Source organism: Octopus bimaculoides, chromosome 18 (assembly GCF_046866305.1).
Source record: "Octopus bimaculoides isolate indiv1 chromosome 18, ASM4686630v1, whole genome shotgun sequence".
Taxonomy (NCBI): domain Eukaryota; kingdom Metazoa; phylum Mollusca; class Cephalopoda; order Octopoda; family Octopodidae; genus Octopus; species Octopus bimaculoides.
This window is the reverse complement of record NC_142945.1, coordinates 35,770,264-35,796,524: the sequence shown is the minus strand read 5'-3', so window position 1 is coordinate 35,796,524 and position 26,261 is coordinate 35,770,264. Positions and strand designations below refer to the sequence as shown.

The 26,261-nt window shown below is 35.6% G+C and overlaps 1 protein-coding gene across 9 annotated transcripts in view; it reads right to left on the bottom strand.

Annotated features, from left to right (window-relative positions):
* Positions 1-26,261, bottom strand: part of LOC106867954 (N-acetylated-alpha-linked acidic dipeptidase 2) — a 670,339-nt gene that overhangs the window by 76,296 nt on the left and 567,782 nt on the right. For all 9 annotated transcript variants that reach the window (XM_089365978.1, XM_089365976.1, XM_089365974.1 and 6 more), the window contains 3 exons: positions 26,171-26,261; positions 20,719-20,815; positions 1,740-1,829 (listed from right to left, as the gene is read on the bottom strand). The exon at positions 26,171-26,261 is cut by the window's right edge and continues 87 nt beyond it. In XM_089365978.1, coding sequence (XP_089222104.1) covers positions 1,740-1,829; positions 20,719-20,815; positions 26,171-26,261 — 278 coding nt within the window. The remainder of the gene's footprint in view (positions 1-1,739; positions 1,830-20,718; positions 20,816-26,170) is intronic.

Below are 26,261 nucleotides of genomic sequence, written 5' to 3'. Positions count from 1 at the left end.
TTTTTCAGAGTCTTTCGTCGATTAACATCCGCTTTCCATGCTAGCATGGGTTGGACGATTTGACTGAGGACTGGTGAAACCGGATGGCAACACTAGGCTCCAATCTAATTTGGCAGAGTTTCTACAACTGGATGCCCTTCCTAACGCCAACCACTCAGAGAGTGTAGTGGGTGCTTTTACGTGTCACCCGCACGAAGGCCAGTCAGGCGGTACTGGCAACGGCCACGCTCAAAATGGTGTCTTTTATGTGCCACCCGCACAAAAGCCAGTCCAGGGGCACTGGCAACGATCTCGCTCGAAAACCCTACGAAGGCCAGTCAGGCGGCACTGGCAACGGTCACGCTCAAAATGGTACATCTTATGTGCCACCCGCACAAGAGCCAGTCCAGGGGCCCTGGCAACGATCTCACTTGGCTTGCCGGGTCTTCTCACGCACAGCACATATTATCTTGTATTTTTTTCATGTCATGTTTAAGATTTACCATAGTCTGACATTCTTCTGCAATGGTCTGTGGATATAAATCCTGGTTTGCTTGCTCCATTTTCAAGAGAATCCTTGCCCAAATTTCTCTATTTTCATTTTCAGGTGCAAAAAGTCCTTGCACAAAGATAAGTGATTTGAACATAACCTGAGTGAGATCCTGGAGTTTGAAATTTTTGCACATCCAGTTGAGTAGTACAGTGTAGGTGATAAAATCATGCTCTTCATTTTGTTAAGTTTCAGCACTCCATTCTGGTGTTGAATAATGAACTTCTATCACAAAAAATTTTTGAAAGCAGTTCCACAGTTTCTAGGAAACCAATCTCACTTGACTTTTGGGGCAGAATGAAGTTATAGTAACACTGATGTTCAGCAGGAGCTACCTTGAGTAGTAAAAGAGTTACTTCCTGCTCTTCTGACCATGTCTTTCACTTGTTAAAAATTACTTCATATCTTCTATAATACACAGGAAATGTTGTACCCTTCTCTAGATTACACATAAATTTAGAAATTACATTAACCACGCCATCTGGCATTAACAAGCTTACTGGATTTTCAGACATCGCCGACTGTAACTCAATTAATTGTTGTTGTAGTATTTGTTTTTACAACTCCTGTAGTTGTTCCTGTTGCTTCTGTTGAAGCTGTACTACTGTGGCCAATAGGTTTACCATGACGCAGAAAGCACCTTGTATACTTTGTAAAGTGGTTGGCATAAGGAAAAGGCATCCAGCCATAGGGACCACATGCTAAAGCAGACAATGGAGCATGATAAGTCATCAGGTACATCAGATCCTGTCAAATCATCCAACCTATGTTAGCATGGAGAACTGGTGTTAAGCAGTAATGATGATGATGATGACGACGACACCAACACACACAATATCAGATGATTTACTCAAAAGAAACACAACTTTTCTTGTAGGTGAATAAATATATATCTGCACACTGCAATAGGTTATTGAGTACTTAACCTGAACTTGTGACTTGTCTTTTTTCTTAAACAATGTTTATTGATATGTGTGTGCACATCTGCATGTGTGTGTGTGTGCTTAAGCATATGCATTTACTGAAGGTGGTGTTCTAAGCATTATTAATTATGAGGTTAAAATATTAATTATGAGGTTAAAATAAAGTACCAAATGTGTTACTAGAAATATTCACCAATGTTTTCAACAGACAGTTTGTATGGCATCAACACTGACTTGGTTACCAACTAAAAAAAAAAAAAAATCAAAAGAAATAAATGAGTACTTACAATGAAGAATTTACATGACCTGGACCTATTCTGTATGTTATGGGGAGTTTTCCCTGCCAATCTAAAGGAGCTACATCACCAGCCATCTCACTGAAAAAGAAATGTAAAATGAATTTAATCAGATTTCCTATATGTAATAATAATTAGTTAAAAAAAACATAATGAGCAGCAAAGTTTTAAAGGTAAAAAACAGTTCGTAATTGACACCTCTATGTTACTTCTTTGTAAATTCTGAGTGTATTTCTATTTTTGATAAGCTGATGGCTTATACAGGCTGCTCTCTTAAAAGCAATTATTGGACTACATCCCTTCAAATAAGAAAGGAAAATTAGAAGTTGTAGAGAAGGTTTAACATCCAATCTGCTATGAACACTGAAATCAAACGAGCAACAGACAATGGGACAAAATGATGATGGCAAGAAGACATTAATAATCGAGTGAACTGTTTCTGAGTTTTGTTCTAGAATGATCTGATGGAAGTGAAGATATCTTATTCCTATATTATTGATTTCTTATGTAAGTACCAAGCTATAAGCAACAAATGGACAATCAGGTGATGTTGGTTAGATTACTAGATGTTTATACAGAGGTCGTGGAATAGTTGGAATATACATTTGTTGTGTTGTGGAATTTAGCTATAACCATTTGTGTCCTATGTTCAAATTTACTTGAATGAATAAAACGGGTACCATTTAACTGCTGAAGTTGTTTTAATTCCAGATGTCTCCCTACAAAAATTCATGGTCTTGTGATTCATACAGAAATCAATATTCAACTTGCCACTCTCCTTTAATCAGGCAAGGTAAGCAGTTTTCCACTGCCTGGTAGCTACAGTAAAAGTGGTCATGTAGTAACTGAGGCTGGAAGGACTGAGGGTAAAAAATGTCCTTTCCAGTCAAAGCTTCATGGTTTCAGGTTCCACTTGGACACTTGGAAAAGAAGGCAAAGGTGGAGAGAGAAGTGTCGAAAATGGTGAGAGTAGATGGAACTTCTCTAAACATGAACCAGTACTTTCGAGAAGTGACTTGCCTTTGGTGCTCAGAGTGAACTTGGATCTGTGTCATCCCCTAGCTGACCCTAATTGGAAATCTGTCTATACCAGGACTACTGTATCAGCTGTATAATTGTATACCATGTATACATTTTATTTCATTCATTTTTTTTTTCTTTCCTCATTTGGGTCTATGTAAGTCCCCACTGCCACCACCACCACTCCATCCCACTAAATGTCCCAGTGGAAAAATAAGATAGATTTTCCACCAAGGTTAACTTTGCTTTTCCTCCTGTCAACTAATAACAAAAAATGTTCCTCACATTAAAACAAATAATTGTCTCAAAGAAATAATCTTTCTAAAATACTGATTTCAAATTCTGGCACAGAGGCCGGCAAATTCAAGGGAGGGTTTAGTCAATTACAGTGACCCCAGTGCTCAACTGATACTTATTTTATTGACCCTAACAGGATGAAAATCAACCTCAGAGGAATTTGAACTCAGAACATGAAGACAGATGAAATATCACTAAGCGTTTTGCCCATCATGCTAGCAATTCTGCCAGCTCGCCACCTTAAATCTTTCTAAAATATCAATAACAACTAGCACTACCTGTGGGAATTCTGTGGTTATTTTGAAAACTATGATGAAATTGTATATTTTTCTGAAACATTTGATTTTTGAAAAGATATAAAAAAAATCCACATAAACAGTATTGAAGGGGCAGGCAGGAAGGCAGGCAGGCTGGCAAGCAAGCAAGCAAGCAAGCAACTAACCAGCCAATTTATCTGTCTATCTAGCTAGCCAGCTATCTATTGGGTTGGCAAGAAAGTAATTTCAGTTTTTTAGTGTGAAATAAGTCATTTTTTTCCATACAAAGAATGAACTTTAATCAACTATATATTTCCCATTTTATTCAATAACCTTTTCTCATCTTTCTGGCAACTTCATGATTTTGCGCTCATAGAACTTCTGGTCCTTAGTCAAAAACTGAAGCAAGTGCAATTTCAGGTCATCGTCATTATTGAAAGCTTTACCATTCAAAGAATTTTGCAAACTTTGAAATATATGATAATCTGATGGTGCAAGGTCAGGGCTATATGGTGGATGTGTCATCACTTCCCAACCAAGTTCCACTAATTTTTCACAAGTTAGCAAAGGTGTGTGTGGTCTAGTGTTGTCATGGTGGAACACGATTCCTTTACAATTTGCCAATTCTGGCTGTTTTTCGTTGGTTGCTTCTTTAAGTTTAGTTGTTGACAGTAAACATTTGAATTGATTGTTTGGTTTCTTGGAAGCAACTCAAAATACACAACACCTTTGTAATCCCACCAAACTGACAGCATGACCTTTTTTGATACTATTCAGCTTTCGATGTAGTTTGTGCTGGTTCATTACGATCGTTTTCGACTGATGTTATTGTAGACAATCCATTTTTCATAACCAGTGATGAATTGTTTCAAAAAAAGGCTGATTTCGTCGTGCTTGTGATGCATATCACAAATATTGATGCGTTGTGTTAAGTGAATCTCTTTCAATTTATGTGGAACCCAAATATCAAGCTTCTTAATGAATCCAAGACATTTTAAGTGATTTTCAGTTGTTGTGTGTGACACATTTAACCTCTCAGCAATCTCTCGCACGCCTTTATGGCAATCAGACTCAATTATGGCTTTGATTTGGTCATCATCAACTTCAGTAGGTCGACCAGAATGTTGGTCATCTTTGAGTGAAAAATCTCCAGAACAGAATTTTTCAAACCATTTTTGACATGTGCACTTTGTTAAGCAATCAACACCATAAATTCCACATATCTCTTTGTGAGCCTCAGCAGCTTTCTTGCCTTTGTGGAAATAAGAGGACTAGCAAAAACTAGTGAGAACTTAAGTGAGCATATTTTGATGGCTGTGTGTTGTCAGTAGTGCATGAATGATGGGAGTACAAATAAGCTGAAAGAAATGCTAGTTATAAGAAGAATCAGATGTACAAGAGAGACTGCATTGGTATGAATACGAGAGGCATATGGATGATGACTGTTATATAGAAAAACATACCCAGCACTGATAGTGGATGGAACCTGTGGATGAGGAAGACTGAGCAAGATGTGGAAAAAAATGAAAACTATCTCAAGATGTCAAGATTCACAAAAGAAATGACATGGACTACAGTGTTAGCGAAGGACCATATTTTTGTGCAATCATAGCAAACAAGATGCTAAGATGTTGTAATGGTTGGAAAGCTCTCATTGTATCCATCTTCTGTTCCTCACATCCACCTTCTCTTTCTTTCACAGATTCTCTCTCCATGGTTTCTTTATTACAATGACACCCTCTCATCTCTTTCTCTCCTCTGCCTCCACAACACCCTGATATTGTTCTCTCTTTCTTTCTATCTCACAAACCCCCTACACCACCCATTCATACCTATTTAATGTAAACTAACACTGGATTTCCCCATACTTAAACAAATCATAACCCTTACCTCTTTCTCCCCACCCACTCTCTCTTTTCCATTATAATTCATGCCCACAGCACAATCTCATCTGTTTCACATTTACTGTACTCTCAACAATAAACCTTCTCTCTGATCATATTTTAACTTCTTTCAATACCCCACCTTAAGCTCAATTTCTTCTATTCTCCCTCTTAGAGTCATGGGGGATCTTCAGTCTTGTGATTTACAAGGCAACCTCACCAGTGCTGGCACTGCAATGGACACTCTGTAAAGTAGTCGGAAAATCAAGCAGAAACAATGTAGGGTTGAGAAGACTGTTTAATCATGTTAAGAATATGAGAAGCTTTCTTGTGCTGGCACCATGATAAAATGCAGAGTGTACTCTCTCTCTCTCACTCTCTCTCTCTGTAAAGTGGTTGGTATTAGGAAGGGCATTTAGTCATAAAAGCCATGACAAAACTGGGATGTCTGAGTAAGGTGTAGTTTCCTGACTGAAATTAAGTGGAGGTCAGTAACTTCAATTATGAACTGACATAAACCATGACGAGCATTCCAACCTATGTCTGCATGGAAAATGAAAGTAAAATGGAGATGATGATGGTGGTAGTGGTAGTGGTGGTGGTGGTGGTGGTGGTGATGATGACGATGATAGTAGTGATGGTGAAGATGGTGACAACAATGAAAAAGATGATTGGTGAAGCTCAGCATAAGAATTAATACTGCCAGATAATAAGTCAGACAGAATTCAAATAAAAATGGTGTCTGTTAAATTTTGTTGACGTATAAAGAATTATTGAATGTGCAAAATATTTCATTGTATGGGTATTGGTTTCATTAATATATTTGTAGCGTGAGCGTGTGTGTGTGTGTGTGTGTGTGTGTGTGTGTGTGCATGTGTGCATGTGTACTTATACTTTAGCCGAGAAGCTACATCAGTGTCTCAAGAGCCAAAAGTTTCATGTGAATGAACTAATCAAAAATTGATAAGTGTGTCTGCACAAAAGTTTTGACCTTTGAGTCCATGATGTGACTTCTCAGATATAATAAAATAATGTACATGTGTGTGTGTTCTTGTAATAACTATGACAAAAACAATAACACTGCCTCTGCCACTACCACTATCACCACCACCACCATCCCAATCCTACCTCCTTGCCCACGAGAAGTCTAGTTTAGGTTTCCCTCCATCACACCACTTGCACACAGCACACATGCCTGCATTCTAGCATCTTAAAAACTCCACAAGGCCTAACTTTCATTGTGCCCACATTGATTGTGGCTGTTCTAATATTGTGGAGTAGATGGGAAGAAAGAGAGTGTATTACCCGAAAAGAAGATTTGTGTAAACACTTGCCTGAAAGCAGGGGGCTCTTATGTATGTCCAATTAATTATACAAGTACTACTGCTCAATGAATTACTGTATCTTCTAGATCCTAAAATTCATTGGGCCATAAAAAAGGGCTACCCTAAGACCTAACGAATCCTACTGGGATAAAGAGGGATAATCACCATTTATATCAAGGAAAATTAGCATATATACATACACATCTTAGCTTGTGTGTGTGTATATATATATATATATATATATATATATATATATAAATATATATATATATATATATATATATATATAAATATATATATATATATATATATATATATATATATATATATATATATATATATATATATATATATGTACACACACATATATACAGACACACACACACACACATGTATATATATCAATATCATAGGCATGTGGTCCATGGAAGCAAGGGAAACAATGCATCCCTTAAAAATTATAGAAAAGAAATTGAAAATATATTAATTATTTTCCATCAGATTGTTCTTCTTGAAATTAGCATGAGATGACAAGCAGTTGCAGACGACACAAAATACCTGTACAAGGGAAGCAACACGAGCTGTTGCATCCTTTTCGGTGTAATATTTGAACATATTAAAAATACCACATCTGTCCAGAACCTCCCACTAGCTGATCCCAGATGCATTTCTGACTCTTTTGCCTTCCTCAATGGGAAATGCTGAAGAGAGATGACCCTGAGTAGATTCAAAACAAGCTTTATGTAAAAACAATTAACATCAGTGACTGAGTTGTGCTCATGGACTGCCTGGTCAGAATAAAAACAGCAGCCTCAGCACCATGCAGTGATGAGGAATAAACAAACATTCAGTTAGTTAGCAGCTGATGCTGCTATTTTTATTCCAATCAGGTAGGGCATGAGTGAAACTTGGTCACTGAAGTTCACTGTTTTACGGTTAAGTTACAACTTGGAATCGGTTTAGGGTTACCTCTGTTCAGTATTTCCAATTGAAGAAGGTTAAAAATCCAGAAATGTGTCTGGGAATCTGCTAGGAGCAATCACTGGGCAGATATGGTGATTTTACACCTTTTACGAAAAGAGAGAGAAATTTTTTCTCCATGGTAACTGCAGCGAATTTACATGCAGAAGTTAAAATATATCACAAACATATTTTAACTAAACTAAAGTTAATAATATATATGCTCATACATCCTAGAAGAAAATAAACATAGGTGGAATACTGTTGATGCTGATTAGCAGTGGTGGTTGTTTGAAAAAAACTACAGGGACCCATATCACTCGCTCTCCAATTAAGTCGTTTTATTATTATTATTATTATATGAAAATTCACAGCTTATTTTGCTGGGTATGAAAGTGTCAGCTATCTACAGCCAGCAGACTAGGGTGATACTTGTTTACTGGTCATGCTTCAAGACCCCTGTGAAAAATTCTTGCAGTTCCAAGCAATGATGATTTTTGTAGGGATTCTCACTTGCACCAATCTTTTTCAGCCATGTTGTTAGTTGAGTGCTAATTCTTCCAAGTGCACCAATTACTATTGGTATCACGTCTACCCTTTTCATTGACCACTAGCTTCAAATTTCCTACTTTAAATTGTCATAGTTGTGTATTTCATCTTCTTCTTTCACATTGATCCTGTTGTTACCGGGGCATGCTATGTCAATTATCATACATGTTCTTTCTTTTTTATTTACCACAACAATGTCCAGTTTCCAATGTCTGGTTGGGTGATCACACTGGATCATTGCATCCCACAGGATTTTGCAATTCACATTTTTGGTGATTCCTTCTGGAGTTTGCTTATACCACGTCTTTGCTCTTTGTAGGCCATAATTTCCACAGAGCTCCCAATAGATCATTCATGCCACATTGTCATGGTGGTGACCAGAAAATTCCACTGCGGTAAATTCCACCATGGAAAATTCCACCAGGTAAATTTCGCCATAGGTAAATTCCACCACAGTATATTCCACCATGGTAAATTTCACCATAGGTGAAATTATTATTATTATTATCATCATCATTATTATTATATGGGTTACAATATTATGGAAATAAAAAAGAATGCATAAAAATAATATCAATAATGTCAATGAATACAAAAAATACGAGGGAGAAAAAATAATTAATGAACAATCAAACAAAGAAATACATGATGTATACTTTAAACACCTGATTGAGGAAGCAGTATCAAAAAGATACTCATTGAAATTTATAAAACAAATACTCAATGGGAGATCAAAATATTATACAGTATTTACAAGACAGAAACAACTATTATGGAAGAAAAAAGGCATGCAGATATTGTAAAAATCAAAGGAAATATCGAACATATGGCAATACAATGTGGGAAAATAGCACACACGAAATATAAAGAGAGACACGATGAGATAACCAAGATAATCTTTGCGAACCTACTACAGCAATATAACATATAAAGAAAACCCAGAAAATAAGAAACAGGCAAATAGAAAAGGTAACAAGAAGTGAAAAGGTTATGATTTTTAGTAGATAGCTCTGTAATAACACTAAACCATATAGAGAACAATAAACCCAATATTACAATATCTGACCACAAAAGAAAAGAAACAATAATAATTGAAATTCGAATACATCTGTCCAAGGGTGGAATTTACCATGGTGGAATATACTATAGTGGAATTTACCTATGGCGAAATTTACCAGGTGGAATTTTCTGTGGTGTAATTTACAAAGGTGGAATTTACCTAGAACCATCATGACATCTTTTGTATTCGCGTTGTGCCAATTTTGGGCATCCACTAATGATGTGCCATACTGTTTCACCTCTCTCACTACACATTCTGCATTTGTTGTTATCGTTAGTGTTGTCCATTTTGCACATAATATAGTTGGTCCCTAATGCTTGTTCCTGTCTAGCAAATCCCCTCACAAAGCACTGGTTGAAGATACTTGCTCAAGGTGCCACACAGTGGGACTGAACTTGAAGCCACATGGTTGAGAAGCAAACTCCTTACCCACACCGACACACTTTCTCCTAAGCTCCAAATTATCATTTAATGTCCATGCTCCATGCTGTGAATACGAGTGTTTCTGTCTCTATCTTCAGGTCACTCCCCCTCATCTATAGCTACTGGTCCTCTGTATCTATCTTCTTCCTGTATTTCAACAGTAGCTCCATGGCATTTTTTTTTACCACTCTTAGCTGTTTTCCTCTGCTTTGATACAATCCAGGCAACTGATCAAACTTCTCCCACCCTTTCTTCTGGAAAGTACAGCCTATCAGTGTCACTCTTAGGGTGGAAGTCTCCATGTACTATCCATTTTCTTCAGTTCTCTCTTTTACCATTTTATAATTTCTGCTCCATACTGAAGTGATGCTATCGCCCATGTATTAACTGCTTGAATTTTATTCCATCCAGTCAATTTTTAGTACATCACCAACCTCAGGCTTCCGAAATACTCCATCGTCAGTTGCTCTTTCATTTCCTTTTTTATTACCTTGTTGAACTCTTGTACACCAAGGTCTTGATATCCTTTCATTTCAATTTGCTTCATCAAGTCTCTGTTCAGTAATTCTATCTCTGCTAGGGACTGAACCATGGCTCTTTTTAAGTAGATTATTATTATTATTATTATTATTATTATTATTATTATTATTATTATTATTATTATTATTATTATATTTCCTTTGATTTTGTTTTATATGCAATGTTTACTGAATATCAACATTGTTGGTTTTGACAGTCTGTATATTTCTACATTTAAAATACTTCAACAACATAAATACAATATGTTCATCTGAAGTAGTAATGTCTGTAATATTATACAAAACTGCAATTGCTTTGGCTCCAAATACATTACACAAGAAATGAAAATAAACAGTAAAAGCAGAAATTATATCAGATACTGAAAGAAAAGCAATCTATAGACTCTCTCTCTTTCTCTCTCTCTCTCTCTCTCTCTCACATACACACACACCTTTTAAAACAAAAAAATGAAGAAAATTGATAAAAATTTACGTACAGATGTTTTTATTTAAAGACATTCAAATTCATACATAGAATTTCCACCTACAGCTGTTTCCATACCTAATTCTTAATTTCAGAAATAAAATTCCATATTCGAAACCAGTGAATTAGGTACATCCTCAGGGAGAACTTCAAAAGGAAGTCATTTAACAACATGTAGGCTAACCTATGACAAACTCAGAAGTGTGTGTTTTTATCGGATGTAAGCATTCCGTAGAAACCATCATTACCACATATATACAAAAATAAACATATTCAACACATCTTTGCTCGTGCCAATATAATACACAGTAGTACATTGATGGTGTTATGATAGTTAAGATATGGACATTATTCAGAGAAAAAAAGAATGGTAAATAAAACTAGTGAATGGGGGAGAACGTTATAGATCAATTGTTAAGGAGTGAGTAGCTAGACATGCCAATTCGTTGAGCATATGCTTGTCAATAATACTACAGATTAACAAAACATATCATATCAAACTCCATCAAACTTCATCCAAAATTGCTACATCAAATACACGGTCTATACATATCAAGTAAACTCAAACACAACCCTCGCATTACCAGATTTAACCTACAGAAAATCTACATGTATATATGCCACTTGAAACATTGCATACGACACATTGCCTCATCACTGTAAGCTTGCTGAAGTATGTTCAATGTCTGTGTAGCAGACTTCTCAAGTTCAACACAAAATTTTATGCTGGCACTTTGCTGCAACTTCTTGTCCATGACAAAAACCACAGACTACATTATACATGTAATCACAAAAATAAATTTCAGAACTTGTGAAGAAAACAGTGTTGTCACTCAACACACTGCCTCATGAAAAGTCACTGCTAGTTGTTACTGTGCATGCAACCATGTGCTGCCAGCTGTTGGCATACTAGAGAACTAGTTCAGGAACTTTTTGATACCACCTTGTAAATATATATACATATACATTGTGTTTTTTATTGAAACCAAAACTAAGAGTTCATCTTATGACTTGAGTTTGACACCATGGTGATTCTTCAGGGGAAAACATGCAATGGTATAAAACTCTAGTCATGAGACAAAGTTTCAGTTTCAAAATAAAACCCCCACACAATCTAAAGGTTTTGAACACTCCTCTTTCATTCTTCCAAAATAAACTAATGTACACACAAACACACACACGTAAATGTATACACACACACACACTCAAGCACATATATTCACAGATACACACAAACACAAACATATAAGTATAAACAGAGATATATGAAGGCATACAGTCTAGAGGCTAAGTTGTCCAGCTTCTGGTCATAAGGTTATAGGGTCAATCCTCTTACCATGTAGAAAACTGTGCCCTTGAGCAAGGCACTTCATTTCATGTCTCTAGCTGTCACAACTAGGATGTTCCATCAGGTGAATGGTGAGCAAGCTGACAGGAAGCCTATATCTGTTCAGGGCTACATACGTATGTAAAACAATAAATGAAAGCATGGTTCAAGCTGTCAAGCAAGTAACAGCTGGCAGTACACATACTTTAAACATACACATGCACACACATTTATGTATATATGTGTACACATACACCTTTAAACAGAAACTGAATGAGAGAGAAAGGAATCAAAAATGAATTGGAATAAGAGATGGCATAATTGTAAGAGTGGCAGGTGTGAAGTGAGGAAAGAGCAAACAACATAAATATTGTTAGTATATAGTCTATGCAAAGTCTTTCAAATATCTGTTTAATGAAACATGAAAATGGCAAAAAAACATAAGGAAAGTAAGGAACAAAGGGAAGGCAAAGTGAATGGTAAAACTTGAATAAGACAGCATCTGCTATAACTACAGAAATAGTCTTCATGACAGGAAAGTTTAAAATAAGTATGAGATTGTGAGATCAGTGGGGAAAAACCAATGTCTAAGTACATGTGGGAAAAGACTTAGTGTATTACAAGGAGAGGTTACTGGAAACCTATAAGAGGAAATTTGGTGCCAGAAGCAATGGATGAAAAAGGAAAAATAGAAAGAGATTTGCAATAAAAAGGGAAAAAAAAAAACAGGACACTTATCACTTTAGAAAATAGAAGGAGAAAAATAGAGAAATGATTGCAAAAGGAAGACAAGTTTTGTTGAGAGAGAGAGACTGAAGAAAAATGAAAGCAAGACAGACAACTGCATTAAGAAAAGACAATGATGATGCTGTATCCTGCTGTAAAAAATAACATCAAAATCATGAAACAATTAAGAACAGGATCCATATCTCTTAAAGTAGACAACTTAACATGTTAATGAAACTGAAATTCAGCAACATAACTGTGGCAAAATGAATGATATCTGCTTATTCTGCAGTTTATTGAACTTCAAAGACAAGAGATCAAGTAATGGACAGTTTAACAGCTTCTTTCATAAACAAAAATCTAAGACTACCATCCAGGAGAAAACCAACAGAGTACCAACACAAACTCCAAATATGAGGGTGGACTCAAAAGTTCAAAGGCCAACTATGAAGGAGTGGTGCTAGAACTGTTAAATTTTGCATGCATTAATTTCAACTCATAAATACTGCATTGTTTTTTTCCAGTTATACTGACATCTGACTGTTCAAAGAAGACTTAAGTAAATAGTAGTGACTTCTCTTGAAAATCAACAAAATTTGGCATTGTGGTGTTATAAAGTATCTGCAGAAAAGAGTTTAGCCCCCAAGGACATTCATGGCCATATGGTTCCTGCATTAGGGGATGACACTCCAGCTTTATCAACAGTGCATAAGTGGACAACTGAATTTAGGAAGGGAACAGAAAGTCTTGAAGATGACCCAAGATCTAGACATCTTGCAACTGCTACAACCAAGGAAAACATTGATCATGTTCATCACATGGTGATGGATGACAAGTGATTGACTATAAATCAAATAGCCTATGTTATATTAGCATATCCTATGAGAGAGTTGAGAATATTCAGCACAATGAACTTGGCATGACAAAGGTCTCTGCTCAGTGGGTGCCAAGTTTCCTAACACCTCATCAAAAGCACACCAGGCTGAGCACATTACGGGAAAATCTGACACTATCTGAGGCAGATCCAGCTGGTTCCTTGAATGCTTCCAAACTCAGGATGAATATTGAGTTCATCTCTTTGAGCCAGAGACAAAGAGATAATCCATGGAGTGGAAACATTCCTCTTCACCTGTCCCAAAGAAGACCAAGGTTATTTCATCTGCAAGGAAGGTGATGGCCTCATTTGTTTGGACTGCAGAAGGCATTGTGTTTATTGACTATCTTCAAAAAGACCACACTGTCAATGGAGAGTTCTATGCCAACTAACTAAGGCAGTTACGAAAGGCTAACAAGACCAAACACTCAGGAAAACTGATGAAAACGGTCTTGTTTCATCAGGACAATACTCCAGCATACAAGTCCTTGCTTTCAATGGCTGCTGTGAATGACTGTGGCTTTGAACTGGTTGATCAGCCTCCCAATACTTCTGATTTGGCCCCATCTGATTATCCTCTGTTCTCCAAAATGAAAAAAAAAACACTTGGCTGGGAACTAGTATCACAGTGATGATGACATCATGTCTGCTGTTGATGATTTTTTTTACCAACAGGATAAAAGCTGCTTCATTAATGGGATCTAAGCACTGGAAGTGTGTGGCATGGAAGGGGGAGGGGCTATGAACTTTTCTGCTGCCCCTTGTATAGCAACTTTCAGAACAGCATTTGTTCTTTTAACTCATCATACTCTTTTGTCTGAATGACAACACATAGTGGCTCTTGACCAGGAAAAATTCTGCTTTGGACAATTTTATCATAGAACATCTAATATGTACCCCACTGACAAAGAACCAAGGATTTACATACAGCTATAGTGGGTTCTGCGGAGGCTAGTGTAACACATTACCATTAGAACCAATAAGCAGTATGTTAGAAATGATGCAAAATTTAGAGCTGATGATTTCACAGCAATATGTGAAATTTTGGCTGAAGTAGAAAGAAAGGAGCAAGAATGTGTTGCAACTACTGCATATAAAAAGAGAATAAAGTTTTGAACACTCATGGTTATTAACGGTATTACCTATGAAACTTTTCAGGCAGCAATAAACATCAGAAAGCTTCGAATGAAGGACACTGGATGAAGGGTATGCCCAGATGAAACCAGTTCAGCACAAATGCTACCTCAAAGTTAACAAACAAAGTTAACAAAAGTTCTTAACTAGCTTCTGTAATACGCATTCTGAATGAACCAAGTAGACTGCTTGAAAATTTGAAGAATTTCAAGATAACCTAACCAATGCCTCTATAAACAAGTACTTAACCCTTTAATATTCAGATTACTTTGTCAAATGTAATGCTTATTTATTCAGATTCTTTTGAATTAATCATGCATTATCTCATAGTTTTGCAATTTCAATGATGTGATAGTTTATTTTTGAATGACGTTGTAGGGTAGGTGTGAAAAGTTAGATCTGGCCAGTTTGAATATAAAACAGGCTTTATATTCTGACCAGATATGGTGGGTTTAAATGCTAAAGGGTTAAGCAAGTAGTGTGTAAACAGCTCTGAATGAAACAGAAGAAAAAATAGAGAATAAAATGGACTGAGATGTTGTTACATTGTGCGTGTACCTCCTAAACAAGTGCATGATAATAATGCAGAAGCTCCTTTCACAGAAGCTATAGAACTACAAGAAAATATTTAATCCCTGACTGCAAAGGCAGAAAAATGATTACGAGAGTCTTAACAAAATCAATTTTCCAACAGTTTTTCCATAAATACTTCTATAGTTTTTGTCCTTGAAAACTGGCTCTATTATCATATTGCTGCACAATTGAAATTCCTAAAAGGGACTCATTGATACTATAAGGTTGATACTGTGAGACCTGCATGATCATTTCCGTCTTGCAAGAATACTTAATGAGAGTCACAAAAGAGATTTAGTTTTCATGCAAAGAATAGATCTGGTTCCCAGTGAAATAATGCTACTGTTCATGTTAAAGAAATGCTAATTCCCAATGTTACCTGCCTACATAATAACTGTGAAGAAATCACAAAGTTGTTCAGTAATGTGAAAATATATTTATCAGAGCTTATGTTAAGTCATGGTCAAACTTACATTGCTCTAAGCTGAGCAAGGACAAAGGAAGATTTCAATGCTTTTATAGCATTTAATGAATTTCAAGGAAATTCACAGGGCAGATATTTACTAAAATCACTCAACTTAAGGAAATTCTTTAATAAGTTTTTGAAGGTATAAATTGCATTTTGTTTATCAAACAACATGTTCTAAATTTATTTTGAAAGGATCTGCTATGAATAGCTGGAGGTGCAGTTGATTGATACCTTGACTAAAAAGGTAATGTATATATATATATATATATATATATATATATATATATATATGTATATACACACACACACAAACACACACACACACATATATATATATATTTATCCTTTTACTTATTTCAGCCATTAGACAGAAGCCATGCTGGAGCACTGCCTTGAAGGATTTTAGCTGAACAAGTCAACCCAATACTTATTCTGCTTTAAAGCCAGGTACTAATTTTATTAGACTCTTTTGCTGAACCACTAATTTACAGAGATGTAAATAAACCAAGAATGACTATTAAGTGGTGATGGCGGACAAACACAGGCACAAAGACATAAACACAAACAAACACATACATAAACAGTAGGCTTCTTTCATTTTCTGCCTACCAAATCCACTCACCAAGCTTTAGTTGGCCTGAAGCTATAGTATAAGATACTTGCCCAAGGTGTCACACAGTGGAACTGAACCCGGAACCATGTGGTTGGGAGCCAAACTACTTACTACACCCCCACCACATACACATATGTATGTATTTTTTAAAAATATTAATATCTGTGTTAGTAAAGCATCATCGTTTTATGTACACTTTTCATGCTGGCATGGGTTGGATGGTTTGGCATAATCAGAGTCAGCATGTGTTTGGGGATACTGCTCAATGAGCTTGGCTGAGAAATTCATTCATTTGCATTTCAATTTTGGCTTTGCTTCTATGGGCGGATATCCTTCTTAACTCCACCCACTTTACCAGATGTGCTGAACATGAGTGACTAAAGGGATCTCACAATTGCATATCTCTGCTTGCTTAGCATAGAGTAAGAAGAACAAGTGACAGAGGCATGAAATATAGTGATGAGATGGATGTGTAATAAAGAGTAGAGTGGTAAGAGTACTAAGTATTCCAAGTATGTATTTTCAAATCAACACAATGCAACTGAGATTAATTTTATTTCAATACATTTTCCCTTCTCTTACAACATGACTAAATTTGCTTAAACACAAGTGAAACTGGTAGCATATTTTGATTTAAAAAAATGAGTATTTTTTCTTTTTGTCTTATATGCAAACACTCACACACACACATCCAGCACCGCTACAGAAAGAAGATTGACTCAGTGAAATAGATGAGCTACTGGGAGAGGCTACAAGAACTGAAGTTCTACTCGCCGGAGAGAAGGCAAGAGAGTTATGTAGTGGTATACATATGGAAGACCCTGGAAGGTCTGGCTCCCAACTTTGGAATTAAAAGCTATACCAACCACCGAACTGGATGGCATTGCATAATACCAAAGTTACCATCGTCTCCATCTCAAATAAGAACCCAGTATTGCAACAGCTTGGGTTTCATGGGACCACAACTGTTTAACATCCTGAAAAGGAACCTACGAGATCTTCCAGGTGTAGGTGTGGAAACATTCAAAAAGCACCTGGACAAATTTCTATCTGAAATCTCAGATGGATCCACATTGTGACAGGAGGCACAAGGAAGAGCAGCTTCATCCAACTCACTTCTTCACCAAAAACAATACAGAAAGGAAACCCCCAAAACACTGAAAGGGGGTGCTCCAGCATGGTCCCGCCCCCCTAGCTGAAACCAGTAAAAGAATTTTTAAAAACCCAGAATAAGCGATAAGTATATAAATGTATATATGCATTATATAAATGTACACACACACACACACAAACAAACACAGTTGTTTTAGTTGTTAATATTTGCCACTTCATCAAAACATAAATATTTAAAATAAACAAACTGTCAGGAAATATGACACTGAAGAATATTTATACAAAAAGGATTAATAACAGAAAGATGAATAAAAACGAAATATAAAGAAAGCAGCATGAAACTACGACACCCAGTATATCTGTATATCTATATACATAGATGCATTGCAGTTTCAGAATCAAAAGAAGTATTAGCTCTTGAAGGTGTGTGTGTGTATCTATACACATACATTTACATGCACACACATACATACACACACACATATATATATATATCTGCTAAGAAAAGTACTTACAACCTAATATATAACATAAAATTCATTTTACAACTATTATGGAAATAAGCATAGAGGTATTAAATAGTAAGCAATAAAATGAAATAAGAGCCAGACATAAGTACATGATTCCAGCTATGAAAAATTAAAGGAAAAATATTCTAGCAAAATACATTATCTTGTTCACATGACACATTTTCTCATGAGTATTATAGCCTGGTTCATAATATTAAATAGAGTTAGAGGTATTAATGATAAAACTAATAACAAACACTTATAAAATATTATGGAATATAATATTAATGGACACTATGATAATGATTTAAAAAATCATCTGTTTAAGATGTTAGAGAGAGATGCTGGTGGAATTCGTCTATTGAATAATATCACACAATCCCAGAACAAACTAATTAATTACAAGAACAGTACATATAATGTTAATAGAAATATAATATAAAAGGAGGTTTGATAACACCTACCATATCTGGTATCGATGAAATTATCTTATCTATTGCGGCCATATAGTGTCAAATATCACCTACTGATATTCAAATTAGCTTGAAAGATACTAAAAATAGATACAATTATAAAACTACCAGTCTAAGGCCCCATAATGAATACTGTCTCAAAAGAAATATTGCATATTGATGTAATGATATTACCCATAATGGAATTAGGCAATATATAGAAACTACCTTCAACTTTTTAAAAATCAGGTATTTATTACACAAGCATTGCTTTAGGATTATCCAAACTAAAGCACTCAACATCACTGTCAAAATACTTATGAAACCTCAAATCTAAGATTTTATACTTTAAACTTGATTTGGATATTTTAGGCACAGTAAAACTATGAGGATGAAAAGCATAAATGCCATTTGTGCAAACACAAGGCTATGTATTGTACTAATAAGTTGTAACTTATAAAAAAAAAAGAGCTTTAGCTAATTGTATCCATAAAAAAATTGAAAACATCTAAATGTAACTGCATAAATAGAAATCCCAGTAACATTTAGGTATTTCAATTTTTTTCCACAAACACATGAGTACAGAGAAGTAGTGCTATCATGGATGTTTCATATGATGTTGGGAAGTTGTTTTGATAGCAACAGTCTCCAGATCAAGGAAGACAATGGGGGACTGAGTTTTCTTTGGTACTACCCCCAATGGAGTGCATATGTTGTATGTATTTACCTTTAAAGTCATTGGCTGTCATATTTGTGTAATGTTTCATGATGCCATCAAATGACATGAGAATTGATCTACAGACCACAATCTTTTAGGCAGGATCCACCTAACTGGCAGCTGGTAAGAGTTTGGTGGTTACATGCTGGGGTGTAGGGTGAAGACAGTGTGGGTGCACTGTTGTTGCATACAATATTATCTAAGCATGAGTGTAAATTTTGATGTTATGAGAATTAAACAGTTTGTGATATATATTGGAAGGGTGCTGAAAAGTTTCTGGCTTTAAGGGTATCGTGAAAGCCCTGGCTGGAGGCCCAACCTTCTGAGTTATTTGACATGGCTTAAAAAAAATTGAAAGGCTGCTGCAATAAGTGTGTGAATTTGAGAGAGGAATATGTTGCATAAAATCATAATTAACTCCTCCTCCTGTATTTTCTTTTACCCAAAACCAGGAACTTTTCAGCACTCCCTTGTATATGGGTTCTTGGAAAATACTTTATAAGAAGAGTCAGGAAGCTCAAGCTACATGAGGGAAAATAGTTCTAACACTCTTTTGGTTTAGGGATACTCAACGCACACTAACTTATAAGTAAAGCCAATCCTTATTAGTGCTTTGTTGCCTTGTTTAAATGGGGTGCAGTCCTAATAAAAATCTTTCTGTGAGCTAGCAAAGTCAAGAATCTTCTGCTGATACCTGTGACTAAATTTCTAATTATAGCCAACGGGGTGGTGCTAGTAAATATAAAGAGTTTTCTTGATGGGCTTCCATGAAATTAAACTGCTAAGTTGGTGGTAACAGTTATAATGAAGGTGAATTTGTTGATAGTTTTTAAGATTTTCACTGAATGTATCCATGGTATGGTCTCTTAAATGGTTTGAAATTTCAAAAAACCATCATCCCTGTATAGAAGAGAACTGTAGGTTTGTCTATGTTTTGATCAGGATATTCAGGACAAATAACCTGAGGAAATAAATGTCTTCGTTCCCATCATAGCTCTTGATAGATACATCCGTACATCCTTTTTCTACCCAGCAGAAATCCCTATAGAAATCATTGTGAAACAGCAGTGACTTCCTAGGGTTTATAATGGTTCTGATATTGAGGTCACTAACTCTGGTGAATTTTCTACCATAATCTAAGACCTTTAAGAGTACGGATTTCAATACTGAAAGGTAGAAATCTATGATACCAAACTGTTTGAACTTAAAGACTATTTATTCTCAATGCTGCAGAACCAGAGAAGGATGCTGCGCTTCCATTGGATTTATGCTGTAGCTCTTGAGATATTGGAGTTGACAGCGTCAAGAAAACATTTACTACAATGCCTGCCTTGCTCTTAGAAGGGTTGATTAGCTTGTATTTAGGACTGGAAAGGAATTTAGGTTCGTAGAGTTAAAGTGTGATATAAGAAGGACGTATATGGAGGACATGTGGTGAGGCAGTTGACACAATTGTCTATCTTTAAGAGAGCGTCTTGGTCCGTTGTTTTGGTGTCTATGCCATTATATGCTGTGATAATGGTTTTCTTAAAGGTTTAGGAGAGAGAGGGGGGGGGAGAAAAAGTGAGAGAGAGAAGGCGAAGTGAAAAAGGGAAAAGGGAGAGAGAGGAGAGAAGGGAAAATTAAAAGGCAGAGGGGAGAGAGAGAGAGAGAGAGAGAGAAGAGAGAGGGAGGGCTGTTACTTACGATAATAATACTTGAGCATCACCATAACCAATGGGTTGACAAGGTATTTTTGGTAACAGCTTTTTAGCTTCAGCCAAACTTATCCGATATGCATCTTCTGCAAGAGAATTACAAGATATTTCAATTACAAAATTCAATATACATTTGAAAATATGTGTGTGTGTGTGTGTGTGTGTGTGTGTGTGTGTGTGTGTGTGTGTGTGTGTGTGTGTATGCATGTGCATATGTACATACACTTGAATAGATTTAAACTGCAAGTGAAAATGAAATAAAAATGAAGTAAACTCTATCTAATGGGTTGTTCTCAAAGGGCTAGAATGAAATGCAGATATTCTATTACTCTACTGATTACTTAAAATGTGAGAAGACTAAATTTTTAAGGTGAGTGCTGAAATTCAAACCAGCATGTATAAAAAGAAATATATATAAAAAAAAATTCATACAAAACTGAGACAATTTATCTGTGAGAATGAGAGACCACGACAGTTTCATGATACAATGGTATTAGGGTATAAAGATGACATGAATGAGAATCCAGCATTTCTCCTGCCCATACCAACAAGGGAAATTGAATTTGGCCATCAATGCAAACTATCAGAAGATCCTACTGTCACTGCTGTTATAAAATTCTGCGATTTGGTGGCCAGACATAAAACTAGATAGACAAAACTATTGGGTTACATAAGCAGCTGATCAATAGACTACTGGGAAAAAAAAAAAATTATAGCAGAGAGGTCAACACTTCATGTTCTACTATTTTCATTTGCACTGGAGTGGGTGTAACAGTGTGGCTAAGAATCTCCACTCACAACCACTTGATATCACTTTCAGTTTCATGGCAAGGCATTTTGGACAAATGACCACTTCTGTAGCCTTCCTCTAAGATTGACCAATGCTTTGTCAGTGAAATTGGTAAATAGAAACTGGATGCAAGCCTGATATGGATATACATATATATCCTCATTTAGCTGAAAGTATTCCATGCTGACATTAGTAAAAATATTTACTGTAATATATATATATATATATATATATATATATATATATATATATATTAAGAAAAAGGTGTTCAGGATTTGGATAAAAACAATTTATTTAGAACTTTTATCCCTTTGAAGGATTCATCATGGATAATCATTTTTGTAGCAAATTAAAAATCTGGAGTTGTTTGCTTTCTTGGGTTTTGGAAAGAAGATATTTTTGGAAGTAGTTGAGATGTTCTTTGTTATTTTGAATCTATACATGCGTGCATATATGTGTGTGTAGATATGTGAATGTAAGCATGTGTGTGTGGCAAATTTTTGGAGTCTTGTTGAGAGAGAGAGAAAAGAAAAAGAAAGATTGAAAGAAAGAAGAAAAAGAAAGAAAGGGGTGTTTTCCTGGAATGGTTGATGAATCTCCCAAAGTGACAAAAGTACAAAATAAATAGCTTTTATCCAAATCCTGGCTACTTTCTTCTTCTTAACATATAAAACCTCTAAGACGGTGAGCTGGTAGAAATGTTAGCACACTAGATGAAATGCTTTGCAGTATTTCGTCTGTCTTTATATTCTGAGTTCAAATTCCACTGAGGTTGACTTTGCCTTTCATCCTTTCGGAGTTGATAAATTAAGTACCGGTTGCGACTGAGGTTGATCTAATTGACGTGCCCTTTCCCCTAAAATTTTGGTCATTGTGCCTAGAGTAGAAAAGCATATGTAAAACCTGTACACCACTTTAAACATCCTACACATGCACTCACACACTCACACACACACACACACACACACACACACACACATATATATATATATATATATATATATATATATGTCATCACTTAGTGTCTAAATTTCAAGCTGGTATTGGTTTGTATATGTATCTATATATCTAATGTGTGTGTGTGTGTGTGTGTGTGTGTGTGTGTGTGTGTGTGTGTGTATGAATGGGAAAATGGATGATAAAATGATACTGATAATATATAGACATGTACAGATGTGTATGCACATGCATGTGTATGTACACTTACATGTGTGTGTATGCATATGTTTATCTCTATGTCTTTTCGTTAACACTATTTAAAAAAATGTTTCCTGTGTTTATATCCCATAACCAAACAGTGTGATAAAAAAAGAGATCACTAAAATATACGTTAGACATGGGTTGATATGATCAAATAAAAATCACTCGAGGTAGTGCTCCAGCATGGTTATATTCCAGAGAATGTAAAAAAAAAAAAATGAAAGAGTAAACTATAAAAGAGTAAAGGTACCAGTAGAATGAATAAAATAAAATGGTTCTGCCTGGAGAGTATGTCTGGATTCACAAGCACTGTTTATTTTAGCTAAGGTGCTTTCACAGAAAGCAAAGATAAGAGATAGAGAGAAAACACTCACAGAATCTATGGGAAGAATCACATTTGGAATAAATGTTCAAATTTCCTCAGATTTGCTGTAAATATTTATGAATATGAAATTGTTTTATCCATCTTGTCTTTCTTTCAAATTCTCTTCCTTTCTTTTTCTTCCTAATATTAGCTTTTCTTTCTCTCACCATCTTTATTTCTTTTTCTATTACACTCTCTTTCTCACTTCTGGTTTAATGTATGTGTGTATGTACACATATGTATATGTTTGCATGCATACACGAAAGTTTATTTGCATATTTCCGATTGTGTGTGTATGAATGTTTCTATATAAATGTATGCATGTATCTGTTTATATATCTATAGATCTGAATGTGCCTGTAGATGGGTTTTGCTGAATAGACATATGAATGTGAGTGAGTCTTGCTGAATAGACAACACACAAATCTGTTCTTCAATTTATCAATAAATCCTATTGATTTATACACCACCACCACTACTACAGTTTCTGTTGTTTTTACTGTTGTAGTTTTACACTTATGGTAACATCTGGCTGAGTGAAAGGTAGAATTGTAGGAACAAATACACTGAAAAATATCTGGGAGAGAAAAAAAAAAAATTGGATAAACTCTGGAGACAAAAAGAAATGAAGCAGCCTAAAAGACACCTTCTTCATGAGAGCACAAAGGCCTAGATTTACAGACCAGAGAGGATGAAACAGAAAGAAAAAAACAATATTCATTTCACCTCTAGGAATAGAAAACAAAGTTATTTCAGGTCTTAGCTTTCACATAAGCAATAGTAGCAAAAGTAAAACGAAATAGCTTGAACCCTGTTCAAGATATTAAATAGATCCTATATTGCAGCCACCATTGATGTGGCTATTGATCACACATCAAGGATGACTGCTTTAAACATCCAATGATGGAGCTCCTATGTGGCTGTTTGAACAATTAGAAATAACAACGAAATCACTCCAACACCACATCCTAATAACCTAAAAAAAGAAAACATTGGATAAAATAGTCTGGGGGTATAATATGCTTTGATAAAAGGTGGGAAGATGTGGTTGAAATGACTTTGATTCAAGAGTCATTTGTTCACTGCATACTCGATCTAAATAAGAATATTTAAATTAAGAGCTCACAATCCCAAAAGACCATCCATCTGATAAAAATACTTCTCTAAATATATATCTGGATAAAGGGTTAAGGAGCTTGTTTTGCAATCACAGAGTCGTATGTTTGAGCCAATTGTATGGCATCTTGGACAAGTGTGTTTTACTATAGCCTCAAGCCTTGTGAATAAAATTGGGTGTTTAGAAAGCTATCAGGAGGATTAAACTTGTAATTTAAAGATTCAGCCAGTTTTGTCATACAATGTAACACTAATCCAACTTCAAAATTAGAATATCTGTGGCATTGTCAGCCTCTTTCACCATAATTCAATAAGCAAGTAATTCAGTTGATCAAATAGACAAATACGTATTGCTAAAACTGATAAAGATCCATTTTAATATCATATTAGTATTTACACCCATGAGGTTACTAACTCTATACGCACCACATTTAAAAGCTACTAGGGAAACTAACTACTTTCCTCAGCTGTGTATCACAATAATAAACCCAGTCGAAATACATTTTCCATTCCTTTTTTTCTTAGAACTATATCTCTTTGAAACTTTCTTCTTTTCCCTGCTTTCTCTGCAGCCACTAGCCACCATAAATTCAAACTGCATTAACCATTCTAAATTCATCTAATTATTAAGACACCATTTCGAGCGTGGCCGTTGCCAGTACCACCTGACTGGCCTTTGTGCAGGTGACACGTAAAAGCACCCACTACACTCTCTGAGTGGTTGGCGTTAGGAAGGGCATCCAGCTGTAGAAACTCTACCAAATTAGATTGGAGCCTGGTGTTGCCATCCGGTTTCACCAGTCCTCAGTCAAATCGTCCAACCCCTGCTAGCATGGAAAGCGGACGTTAAACTATGATGATGATGATGATTCTAATCCTCAATTTAGAAGTGATTGAAAATGCTACAGTTATAACCTCCTCTACAAACTAAAAAAAGACATACTAGGGGTATATTTCTACTGGAGTTCACTTAGGAAATTGTTATTTTTCCCCCTTTTTTAAGAGGTTTAAACTTTATGAAATCAAGGTATTGTGGATAGATTTGATGCTAGTATACAATTTGCCCTTATTCTTTAATTTGATTGAGAGAAGTTATAAAACATAAATTATTTTTGGCTAGAATTAAAGTTAGTAAGTGGTCCAAAATTCCAATATGTCATGTCCAGTGTTGCCACCTATCATTTGCATCAATGTCAGTCACTATTTGATCAGTTAACCTTGTAGAAATAGCAGCTAAAATCCCTTCAAATCATATTTCACTGCCCCTGAAATGAAGGAAGCATTAGACAAAAAAGTCTTAAATACACCCTGACCAAGAAACAGATGGAAAGATCATAGCTGATACGTCTTCAACCACACATCTGTTTAAAAAACAAACAATTCCACCAATACTGACTTAATAATATTGATTTTTTTTCTGTTTGATTTGACATTTGTTTCTAGATATAAGTCAACTAAATCAAAATCCTTATATTACTGGGACTTGTGCTATCGATCCAAAGGTGATTAAAAGTAAAGTCAACCTCATAGGGTTTGAACTCAGCATAAAATCATACTAAATATAAATTCTGTCAAGTGTGCTATGATAATTTTGCTTTAAGAAGGCTGTTAACAGCTGACTTAATCAGTTCTAAGGGTTACAAAGGTGATAGATTATTGAACACATAGAGTTAAGTTCAAATTTTACTACAGCCATGATGTAGTACCTCTAAGAGGGGTCCATAACTGACTTCAGTTTGTCTGGAAATCCATGTTCCTTTTATATTTTAAGATTTAGTAGTTAACAGTAAGAAGGACATCAGGATGTAAACATGGTTGATCTCATAAATCAAAGTAGCAACATCTCACTCATTCTCAACCATCTAAACAAGGAAAATGAAAGATAAAATGCTAAATAAAAAGCTCCTAATTCAGGCTCTCAACCATCTGTACCACTCTCTTTCTCATCAACTCACACACACATAACCTTACCTGTAGCAGGATATAATGGTGTCAAGTAGTCTCCATCAGAACCCACTGTTCCTCTCTGCACAGCCTGTTCAGGTAGCCACCATGTATATGG